The 12,180-nt window shown below is 39.1% G+C and overlaps 1 protein-coding gene across 2 annotated transcripts in view; it reads right to left on the minus strand.

The window, feature by feature from the left end:
• The window catches only part of LOC126179795 (ras GTPase-activating protein-binding protein 2), a 161,207-nt gene that overhangs the window by 58,931 nt on the left and 90,096 nt on the right, over nucleotides 1-12,180 (minus strand). For both annotated transcript variants that reach the window (XM_049924641.1, XM_049924640.1), the window contains exon 7: nucleotides 4,249-4,561. In XM_049924641.1, coding sequence (XP_049780598.1) covers nucleotides 4,249-4,561 — 313 coding nt within the window. The remainder of the gene's footprint in view (nucleotides 1-4,248; nucleotides 4,562-12,180) is intronic.

Below are 12,180 nucleotides of genomic sequence, written 5' to 3' on the forward strand. Positions count from 1 at the left end.
CAAGCCATTTGAATGAGACAAAGACATGAAAATAGGATAAATAATGTCTGCGATAAGACACATCAAGGACTTAACAGTCTCCAGGGGTGCAGCAGTGCTGATGCTGCACAAGTCGTGCAAAGTCAGGTAAGCAGTTCTTTATTACTGTTTCCGTTGTTGATTACTATGATTAGACAGGATTTTTATGATTTGTTAGTGTTTTTTGTGGCTCAGTTACCATGTTGTAAAAAGTAATTCAAGAGTAATTAAATTGTGTCTGTATATGTGTGGATGGATATGTGTGTGTGTGCGCGAGTGTATACCCGTCCTTTTTTCCCCCTAAGGTAAGTCTTTCCGCTCCCGGGACTGGAATGACTCCTTACCCTCTCCCTTAAAACCCACATCCTTTCGTCTTTCCCTCTCCTTCCCTCTTTCCTGATGAGGCAACAGTTTGTTGCGAAAGCTTGAATTTTGTGTGTATGTTTGTGTTCGTTTGTGTGTCTGTCTCCTGCCAGCACTTTCATTTGGTAAGTCACAACATCTTTGTTATATATATATATATATATATATATATATATATATATATATATATATATATATATATATATATATATATGACGAGGCAACCGTTGGTTGCGAAAGCTAGATTTTTGTGTGTATGTTTGTGTTTGTTTGTGTGTCTATCGACCTGCCAGCGCTTTTGTTTGGTAAGTCTCATCATCTTTCTTTTTATATATATATATATATATATATATATATATATATATATATATATATAGAAGGAAACATTCCACGTAGGAAAAATATACCTAAAAACAAAGATGATGTGACTTACCAAATGAAAGTGCTGGCAGGTCGACACACGCACAAACGAACACAAACATACACACAAAATTCAAGCTTTCGCAACAAACTGTTGCCTCATCAGGAAAGAGGGAAGGAGAGGGAAAGACGATAGGATGTGGGTTTTAAGGGGGAGGTCTTCGTGGCAAACGAATCTGCTCCAGTCCGGAATCCCTGAAGCATTACACTAACAACCTGACAACAGCTTTCGCATCCCGCAACTACCCTCCCGACCTGGTACAGAAGCAAATAACCAGAGCCACTTCCTCATCCTCTCAAACCCAGAACCTCCCACAGAACCACAAAAGTGCCCCACTTGTGACAGGATACTTTCCGGGACTGGATCAGATTCTGAATGTGGCTCTCCAGCAGGGATACGACTCCTCAAATCCTGCCCTGAAATGAGATCCATCCTTCATGAAATCCTCCCCACTCCACCAAGAGTGTCTTTCCGCCGTCCACCTAACCTTCGTAACCTCTTAGTTCATCCCTATGAAATCCCCAAACCACCTTCCCTACCCTCTGGCTCCTACCCTTGTAACCGCCCCCAGTGTAAAACCTGTCCCATGCACCCTCCCACCACCACCTACTCCAGTCCTGTAACCCGGAAGGTGTACACAATCAAAAAGAGCCACGTGTGAAAGCACCCACGTGATCTACCAACTGACCTGCCTACACTGTGATGCATTCTATGTGGGAATGACCAGCAACAAACTGTCCATTCGCATGAATGGACACAGGCAGACAGTGTTTGTTGGTAATGAGGATCACCCTGTGGCTAAACATGCCTTGGTGCACGGCCAGCACATCTTGGCGCAGTGTTACACCGTCCGGATTATCTGGATACTTCCCACTAACACCAACCTATCCGAACTCCGGAGATGGGAACTTGCTCTTCAATATATCCTCTCTTCCCGTTATCCACCAGGCCTCAATCTCCGCTAATTTCAAGTTGCCGTCACTCATACCTCACCTGTCATTCAACAACATCTTTGCCTCTGCACTTCTGCCTCGACTGACATCTCTGCCCAAACTCTTTGTCTTTAAATATGTCTGCTTGTGTCTGTTTATGTGTGGATGGATATGTGTGTGTGTGCGCGCGAATGTATACCCGTCCCTTTTTCCCCCTAAGGTAAGTATTTCCGCTCCCGGGACTGGAATGACTCCTTACCCTTTCCCTCTCCTTCCCTCTTTCCTGATGAGGCAACAGTTTGTTGCGAAAGCTTGAATTTTGTGTGTATGTTTGTGTTCGTTTGTGTGTCTGTCGACCTGCCAGCACTTTCATTTGGTAAGTAACATCATCTTTGTTTTTAGATATATTTTTCCCCACGTGGAATGTTTCCCTCTTATATATATAAACACAAAGCATTAAATAGTGCATTTATATCATATTACAGATTGGTAACTATCTCAGCGTGGTATTTTGCCAATAGCTTGCCAACTGTGTCATTTTCAAGCACAGATTGTAAATTTTTTCTCACCTAGCTCATTTATTGTATATTACTGCTGTGGACTTTGATGTATGATACCACAACTTAGTACTGTGTTAGCTGAAGTGATAATGAAGGAACAGGTGTGCGCTTGCAATTGTAAAACAACAGTGGAATGGTAAAAGACAGTGTTATTTGTAGAGAGTGCACTTCATACATAGGTGCACTCACTTGAGGGTTAAACTTCCTGCCAGCCTCGCCTATATATATGCTATTTCCCAATTGCTGCATTCCAATTTGTACACAGCAGACCCTGCATACTTACTGCTGAGGGGGCACTCATTATGAACGTAATTTACCAGTAATTAAGCCAACATTCACATCTTTGTTTCTAAAAAGCTTAGGCAGATCATTGGAGAGAGTCCCCGTGAACAAGATTCTTACAAATCTTGATTTCAAAAGCAACGGGGTGTGGCAAACTTTATGCCCAATTGCTGATGTTCTTGTTTCTTTATCCTCTTTACCTACTACTGCAGGACAGTAAGAAATGCTTACTGTGATGTGTTTCAAGTTCCCTAATTCTTTTCGTATCACAGATGAGCTGAGCTATATCTCACTAATATGGTGTACCATAGATTTGAAGCTCCTGATTCTGGTGCTTGATGTCTGGCTTTGTTGATTACTGAATGCATGCACTGTACAGGCACTTTAAATTTTAGCCAATTTACTGCAAATTACTAGGCTTTTGTGGCAAACTTGATTTGCTATGTATCACGCTACCGTCACTTTATCTTTCCCTTTCGCCTAGTCACGTGGACCTTTACATATTTGCTTTTATGTAATTTTATGAGTTCTTGTGTAACACGTATTTTAATCTACCTGTTTTTATGTAGTTTTATATTCCCGTGAGTGTATTATGGCTAGTTTTTCATGTCACATTTGTGTGACTGTGAAACAGAGCTACTGTAAGATTTTAGAAAGCATTCTTGACTGGAGCACAGTGATCGGTATAAAATGTTACAATCAAATCAACTGGTTTTGGCCCTTTCCTCAGACCGTCTTCAGGCTTACACACCACCATTAGGGCTGCTGGTGGCAGCAGATGGAGAAGATCCATAGAAGTACAGATGGCACTGCAATTTTACTTCTATGGATCGTACTCAGTCTGCCGCCACCAGCAGCCTTAATGGTGGTGTAAGCCTGAAGATAGTCCGAAGAAAGGGCCAAAACTGGTTGCGGAAAAAAAAAAAAAACTGAAAACATGATTGAGACTGTTTTTATTGCTTTTTAATACCTATTGTGATGCGCTCAGCTGATAGCATGTTTACATACTTTTGTAAGCGTGTCCTATGCTGTGCTGCTATGGTGGTGTTTGCTAGTGTGCTGAATATACCAGAGTTTATTATTATTATTATTATTATTATTATTTTCTCATCTTTCATACACAGGGTGGCTTACTCCATTATGTCTTTCTTTTAATTAGGTCCACATCTCATTCTTTATGACTATGGTGGAAGGGTTTTACACAGTTTCTTTTGCATAAGTTTTAATGTAAGTTTTAGTTTATTTATTCATGTAGTCATTCAAGGTAAGACCATGTCATTCCCTCTATCTGTTCTTAATGTACTGCTTTCTTGTTTTGCAGACAATCTGTTGATGTCACGAAAAGGCGAAACACATTATTGAAATTAGAAACTTTGCAACCATGACCTTTTCCAATTTGAAACCGAATTTATTGTACGATTTCGCTTCCTACGACTCTAGTAGAGGCAGCCAGTACCCTTGAGGAGTAGTAGGAGAGTAGTAGGAGACTGTTTTATTATGCACTCTTTCTTCAGCACTTCTTTTCCCAAATACTTCGGGTCTTTTGACCTCCAATGCTTCACATTAAAAGATTAGATGCAGTGCCGTTTCACTACACCTCAGTATGTAGTCATATGTTACTTACAACCAATAAATGCTTCAAAGGCAAAACAAAACAACTGTTTTTGCGTACCAGATTCAATAATCTGCTGAGTATCATCCAGAGTCTCTTGAAGTTGTCCCTTATCTTCATCAGCAGTATTGCTATCACGTTGTCCCAACTGCACATCATGTTCTTCATCTGTTCCATGTTCCTCATTGACTTCTGGGGCTGATACCTCCTCCTGAGGTGCAATAACTTGCTGTGTCTGCTGCACTGTTCCAGAGCTCGAATCATCTGAATGGGTACCATTTGGTACAGAGGCTCCTGAATTAGGCACTGTCACTGGCTGTGAAGCTGGTAGCACCTGAGGAGTTGGCCCTATTGAGGCTGGGCCAGATGCTACCTGCCACAAAGAATAACGTGTCAGCAATGAAAGACACAGACTTCAAAAAATTAGCTGAACAACATGAAGAACTCAAAAACACTTAAACTAACTCTAAATGTACAACAATACAACAACAAAAGCTCTCAGAACTGCAGCACTTAGTTACTGTCTCACCAGGCTTCATGTATTAGTCAGGATGATGTATGCAACATTCATACTGCAACTGTGAGGTGTAAATTACATACTCTTAAGGGAAGTCCAACAAAAAAAAAATTTCATCATCTATATACTACTGAATTTTTCTCGTTAAGATTTGAATTTTTACCTTTTAATCTGTCTCTTGATATCGTAAAAACATTTGTATCCCTCTGTCAGTGATAAAGGTGAATCAATATACTCTGGAGGAACTGTGCAATGTTCTACTTCAGCTTTATTTCCTGCACAAAGTTTTTAAAACAATGTAAGATCCTTGGGTAACTTCAATTCCTGAGGGCATTATCAAATTATTGTGGTCATGGAAAGTTATTTTTATTCCTGGATCACAATAACAAGGTGATGGACAGCCAGTTGTTTACAAGACAGCTCCCACAGCACCAACCAATTGAAGAATGAGCTTGATCAGTCTTCTGTTCTCTTTATTATTGTCTTACCACTTTACCACATTAGGTGCCACCTGCCACAATCAGTTGCAGATGACACTAGCAGCCAGTAACATAACAATGTAGATTTTTCCTTTTTCTTTTTTTAGATTGCTGCATTGTTTCCACTTGCGGGAGTTTTATCTTATGCAACAATGTTCTAAACTGGTTGCGAAACTATGCAGAAGAGATAAGACTTACCACCTTGTTAAGCAAACCCAACACTGCGCTGTACACTAAAGGGCAGTGTGTGAAAGTATCCATAATAGGAATGCCCAGCTGTTGTTGCCGTAGCCATTTAGTGCGCTCACACAAACATGACCCGACGACCTACGCTCCACTGTCAATTGCATTGTAATTTTGATAACTGATGAGAAAACGAATGCTATTAATTTTCAAACATAAACCACCATACCCAAGAGTTTCAAATTTTGGACCAAAATGTGCTGTCTCCTATAACTATGTATTAAAGTTCGTCGATCTGAGATAGTCCAGATCCACAAGCCTATGTATGGTCTCCGCTAACCTCTATTTCTCACTTCCATTATCTCCTCTCTTTTGCTCACATTGCTTTAATAAACTCACACACATTTCAATCAGTATCCAACAAACAGTTCCCTACACGAACATGAAACCAGATCAAGTCACCACATACACCTGAGCAGAAAAAACAAAACGAAAACACAGGATAGTGTACTATACAATGGACTTAAACTATTCAACAAACTTCCACAGAAAATAAAAGACAGAAGCGAAATACATGCCTTCAGACATGGCCTAAAAAGTTATTTGTTAGAAAAGTGTTTTTATTCTATCAAAGATTACCTCGAAAGTAGGTAAAATTTCGTCAACAATGTGACTGATTAAGTACTGTAACTACGGGGCTTTCTTTGGTATGTTCAATAACAGAGTGGTACATCACGTATAATCGTGAAACACAGTAAGCAAATAATTGTAGTTTATATGTAGGAAATGCAAATGTACTTTCATATACCCTTGTGTCTGTATCATATATGTGTATTTGTTGACAACATCCATACAGTCTATATTGTCTACAGATGGATAGAAAACATAAATAAATACATTCTGACATCTACAAACAACAAATGAGAATGGTTAGTATAAACATTTTCTCTGGATAGTTTGCTCATTGATTGCAATTCATCGAAAACCCACAGCTTATGATTTGTATCTTAAAAGAGTAAAAATGTTACTAAAAATATTTTACAAAATTTGCAGTAATCATTTTTTTGGCACTGCAGTACTAATTTGGGGATATTTGTATAGGCAAATTCATGCTATACAGAGACAGTGCAACAAAGTTTCATTGGTGAAAAAAATACTGTCTACAAACATAGTTTGGTGACTTCAGAACCCTTGTGATGACAGTACAACCCTTGCTGCATGTCCACTGCATCAGGTGAAACTACATTTACTCCTCAGGCCAGAAATTGCATGCTTATTTTATGTACGTATTTACAGTGACAACTTCTCATTCTCAGGAATGGATAACGATACCAAGAAAGATTTGTATGTTCCCCGAGGTCATCATCTTAAGAACACATGGTAAAAATTTTGATGACCTGTCATGAATAGAAAGTGCCCATTCCCAAAATTGCTACTTTTGGTACCCACAAATTATGGTGTGGTTTTGTTTCCCAGTAACTGTCAAAGAAGAAATGGTGCTCTAATAAGCTGCATAAGATCCACTCTAGCCCACAGCTAATGCAAAAGAACAAACTGACTGCTCTATTTGCTTGTGCTGGAAGAAGTACCGTATTTACTCGAATCTAAGCCGCACTCGAATCTAAGCTGCACATGAAAAACGAGACTCGAAATCAAGGAAAAAAAAATTTCCCGAATCTAAGCCGCACCTGAAATATGAGACTCGAAATTCAAGGGGAGAGTAAAGTTTTAGGCCGCACCTCCAAATCGAAACAAAGTTGGTCCATTGTAATACGAGACACAATTTAGGTCGAATGAATGACGATACAGCTACAGTGGTTTGGTTCGCGTAGTAAGCTTAGCAGTTAGGCTTTACCAGGTAGCCATTGTTATGCGTCAGGCGCTCCGTCCATATTTATATGGGTACCCTTCCTTTTTCACGTGCTTCGTCTGGTTTGGATCGATTGCTTATTGTTTTTTGATCTGATAAGTGCAGTTCTCTTTGTTATAGGTGTTTACGTCACTCTAAGCTGAAAATACATTACTGTACTGTGTCATGCACTGTTTGTCGCATTCTGATAATCAGTGTTTACGGCCTGTCGCCACTCGCGTCGTGGCTTGCTTTTGTGCGCACTACCGCCGCTTACAATTAAAAAAAGAAAAAGAGAGGAATCGTCTCATTAGCGAAACAATGGCAAGAGACTGCTATTTGTTGTTACTAACACTGCTGCTTTCTTTGACGATCAACAAGAAGCAAATAATAGACTGCGTATGATAGAAGATGTTCTGAACGAGAGTTTAGCGAAAATTTTTCTCTGTTTGAAAATCTTTGCAGACGTCTTTAGTACATAACATTCTGCACAGAAATTAGTCATCTTAGATTTAAAAATCTAGTCAATTGACGTGCTTCATTTCTGTCTGTATCACTATTAGGCATAAGAATAATACGAATATAAACATGAAATGATATGTATATTCTTCGGCGTTTGCTCTTGTCTCACTCTAGTTTCGTAGTTTATTAAGCAGACAGGATTTAAATGAGATATCAGCAAACACGAAACAATACATGGGAAAATGTTTATATACGTATTATTCTTATGGTGAAGAGAATACTGCATGTGATTCACAATTCATAAAAGTTCCTATTAGCAACCATCTCTTCTCATAGGTAGAAAAAATTCAGAACGTAGAATTGGCCATATTGACAAACATCCCAAACAGTCTTGCCAGTCGGATTTTCGTAGTACAATACATTGAAATGTTGCTACATTCGAAGACGAACAATACGGAATTTGTATTTACTTCGTTGGATAATGTATGAAAATGCAGTGGTCAAAACTCGGGGCGGAGAAAAAATTTCGTCTTCCACCTTTTTTTTATTTATTTACTGACGCAGAGGTTTTGGCGCCAGTATTTATCTTTGTGCCTGAAAAGCATGCATGTGAGTCGCTACATATATTCGACGGCAGAAGTTAGTTGTGGCGGCACCTACCAACATTTTTCAGAACTTCCGCTTACTTTGCACTCGATTCTAAGCCGCAGGCGGTTTTTTGGATTACAAAAACCGGAAAAAAAAGTGCAGCTTAGATTCGAGTAAATACGGTATGTATGTTCATATTTTGACCCAGTACTGTCGGATAGCTAGGGTAAGCCTGTTCTTCCAATATGCACACACACACACACACACACACACACTTGGCCAAGGGCTATCCAGAAAACCTGATCCTTCATCTCTGGTCAACAGACCCCAAGATATAACCCTCTGAAAAGTCACATTTTCGAGCACAGCTTTTTGAAATATACTGGAATCAATGATTTTCCTCTATTTCAAACCAGAACAAAGGCAGAACCCTTTAACATGAAGGACATATGTGTTCCATAGTTTTCTGTTTATGCATCCAGGGGTATCTCTATTATTAATCAAGGTGAGAAAGCAACTCATAAATACACATATTGAAGACACACACACACACACACACACACACACACACACACACACACACACACACACACACACACACACACTTCAGAATTACCACAGTGCCAACAAATAGTGTGAGGAAGAATTTCACGTGGCGAACTTCGTCACTTGGAAGAGTATTACACTAATGTCCAAACACTACAGAATTGTTCTGAATGTGGCCGTTTTATATCATATTATAAATCCAAGTGATCATAAGCTTTTGAGAATCAGAGCAAAAACTGATATAAAGTTAGAAAGTATTTGACAGGAAGTCAAATTTAGGTTTAAGAACAGGAAGACATAAAAAATCAAAGTAAGTAACAAGTCCAGTATCTTAAAAAGTCATGATTTTTTGTGGCAGAAGATTCAATATATATTGTGGATACAAGGAAAGAGAAACAGAAGTGAATGTCAAATACAACAGAACAACTATTAAAGAAACAGAAAATGATAAAATTCTAAGCAAATGATTATAGGAACAATATAGAATATGCTGGCCTGAATTAAATTATCTAGGAACGTCTTCAGAAGTTGTGACAAGAAACAATTAACTTTTAATTAGTTAAACTGGAAAAAAATAAATGTATTATGGGAAAAATCTTATGCTGGGCAGACACTGCATCAGTTAAGATGGCTGATGTCACAGTAAATAAAACCATGAGCAATTGTCCAAGCATACCTAGAATCCTGTACCATGTTTCTATAGCTCAAGAAATTCATCAGCTCCACAGGTAACAGTTATATTTTGGAAGTAATGGTAGATGGGGAGCATAAGGTTCAATGCATGAAGACAGTAAAAGTGCCTCGAGATTATCATCATCCCAATGAAACTGATTAAAGCTGGAGAAAAGTGATAAAACCCTGACTTACCCACACCGCAAGGTAAAGGATCATTATCAGTGAAGAATATATGCATTACTACCGTATCCTTTATTAGCTGCATCCCCATTCTGAAAAATCCAGAACAGAGAGAAGCTGCGCAAACATTCTGTATCACCACAACCACTCTCAGCAGCCCTAAAGCAAGTTCTCACTTCTAAACCAGGTACAAGACGATGCATGTGTGAATGGAACTGCAACTATTTTTCACCCATGACAACATAATGTTCGTCTCCAGTGGAAACAAATTTCAACAACGAATGTAGCATAAAAGTAGGTCTTGATGCCAATTATGACAAGCCTCAAGTAATGTACAATGAACAAAAAAAGTAATTAATTATTGAACCTATTGAGTTTTCATATTTAGAACATTTGAAGACAACTTTATGGACAATGTAGCACTCCTAACAAACACAGGAGTAAAAATGATCACAAGAGCTTTTGGTAAACTAGTTTGATGCACCTGAAGAGGAAAGTTTATGAACAATGTGTATTAGCGATTTTGCACTATGGCAGTGAGGCATGAAATTTAAGTGTAAAAACTGTACAAGAATTGAGGATAGCTCAGCAACCAATAAAGAAAATTACAAGGAGAGACAGGAAAACACACAGATCTGGTGACAGACTGTGTCAGAAGACTTAAATTACAAGTGCAGGTGGGTAAGACATTGAGCCTGAAGACGGTACAAGTAGGACAGCACAACTGATCCTTCACATAGATATATTTTTATTAAAATGTCACTAAGCATCTGTTGCAGCATGTCCTGTCCACTCTCCTCTTTAGAATAAAACCTGCAAATTTGAGATCTGGTGTGTTCAATTAACATCCCTAATAACATGTCTCTTGACAAAATCCGTAAAATATGACTTGTGCACAATAAACTATGCACTCAACGTGTTTCAAATCCTGACTTTTTTTTATTCAAATCGCAGAAACTGCACCTAGGACAACACCAAGAACAATAACTTTCCTTTGCCGATAAAATCTCCTTTAACTGTTCTAGTTAACCTCAGACTTTAAACCAGGGCTTCACAACATACGTGCTCGCGGAGCAAGCTGTGAGCAGCAAGGCGCGAGCACGGAGCACCGCGAGCACGCTACCCCCACTACCGGACCAGAGCGGAGAGTGGGGAGAGTCACGTGGGGCACACAACAGCTGCCGCCAGTCAATGTAAATCCGCGACCACCTGCAGGGATATCACTCACGAATTATTACTGTGACAAATGAAACAAATAAAGGAGAATGTACACGTGCCACACAATTTTATTAGCTTAGTGTATGCCTCTACATTCGTATTAATTTGTGAACCGTTACACAATAAAAGGTGTCACTGAAGTGTGGGATTCTCCGTTATCTTGTACTTTTTGCCCTTTACAATTGCATCTATGTTCGGAGTAATTGTTTTTGTGCATCGTAGGCGCAGCATGCAGTTTAAATTTTGATCAGACAATGTGTTTCTCAGGCGCATCTTGTTACATTTCATTGCAGAGAACAGTTATTCACAAACATACGTGGAACCGAACATTGATATTATTGTAGCCGCCAGTTTGTGCAAATGAGGAAATCTATCCTGAGGGAAGCGTCTGTAAAATCCCAAAATGTTTTTCTTTTTCTGAAATTTGTCTCTGTATTCTCTGTCACACTGCAGGTCAATAATTTCTAGTTGCAGCTCAGGACGAATCTCTTCAACATTCGCTGAATATGGAGAGTAGAACAAATCAGAGTCACTGTCTAGTGCTGTCAGATCTTGAAAGCATTGATCAAATTCTTCCTTAAGGGCAACTAAACTATGTGAATAACGTTCACAGTCTTTGTGAACATCTTGCATGGATGATAATTTAGGAAAATGAGCTAGATTTCCTGTTTCCAGCTGACTCACCCAAAGTGTCAATTTCATTTTAAAAGCTCGTATTCGATCTACGAAATGAGTAATTAGCAGATCTTTACCTTGTAGTGAAATGTTCAAAGCATTCAGATGGCTAGTTAAAGAACACGAGATCACATTTCCATGAAGGCTCTTTCAATTCAGGAACACACGTTACTTATTTCCATGAACATACTTATCTCATCTAATAGGCAAAAATTCGAATTAATAATTCGCCACGACTAAGCCAGTGGACCTCGCTGTAATAAGGCAGGCTACCATACTGGCTTTCTACATCCTCAAGAAAGCTTTTAAATTGTCTGTGTTGTAGCCCATGCTTCCTGATATAATTGGTTGTACGAACAACACTCATCACATTTTTCACATAAGTTCTCCTGGTGGATCACACAGTGAACGCCCCTTATTTCATTCGGCACGGTCAGTTTTTGCATTTTCTCCTTCAACAGCGCAACGAAACCTAACTTTTTCCCTGTCATCGCTGGTGCACCGTCTGTAGACACTGAAACTAAAGAATTCCACGACAATCCTATATTTTCAACACTTTCTTAAACACTACTCTCCGGTTGTAGTGTTCTTCATGGCTACTACATCGAGGAGCTCCTTCC

This window comes from Schistocerca cancellata, chromosome 1 (genome assembly GCF_023864275.1).
Source record: "Schistocerca cancellata isolate TAMUIC-IGC-003103 chromosome 1, iqSchCanc2.1, whole genome shotgun sequence".
Lineage (NCBI taxonomy): Eukaryota > Metazoa > Arthropoda > Insecta > Orthoptera > Acrididae > Schistocerca > Schistocerca cancellata.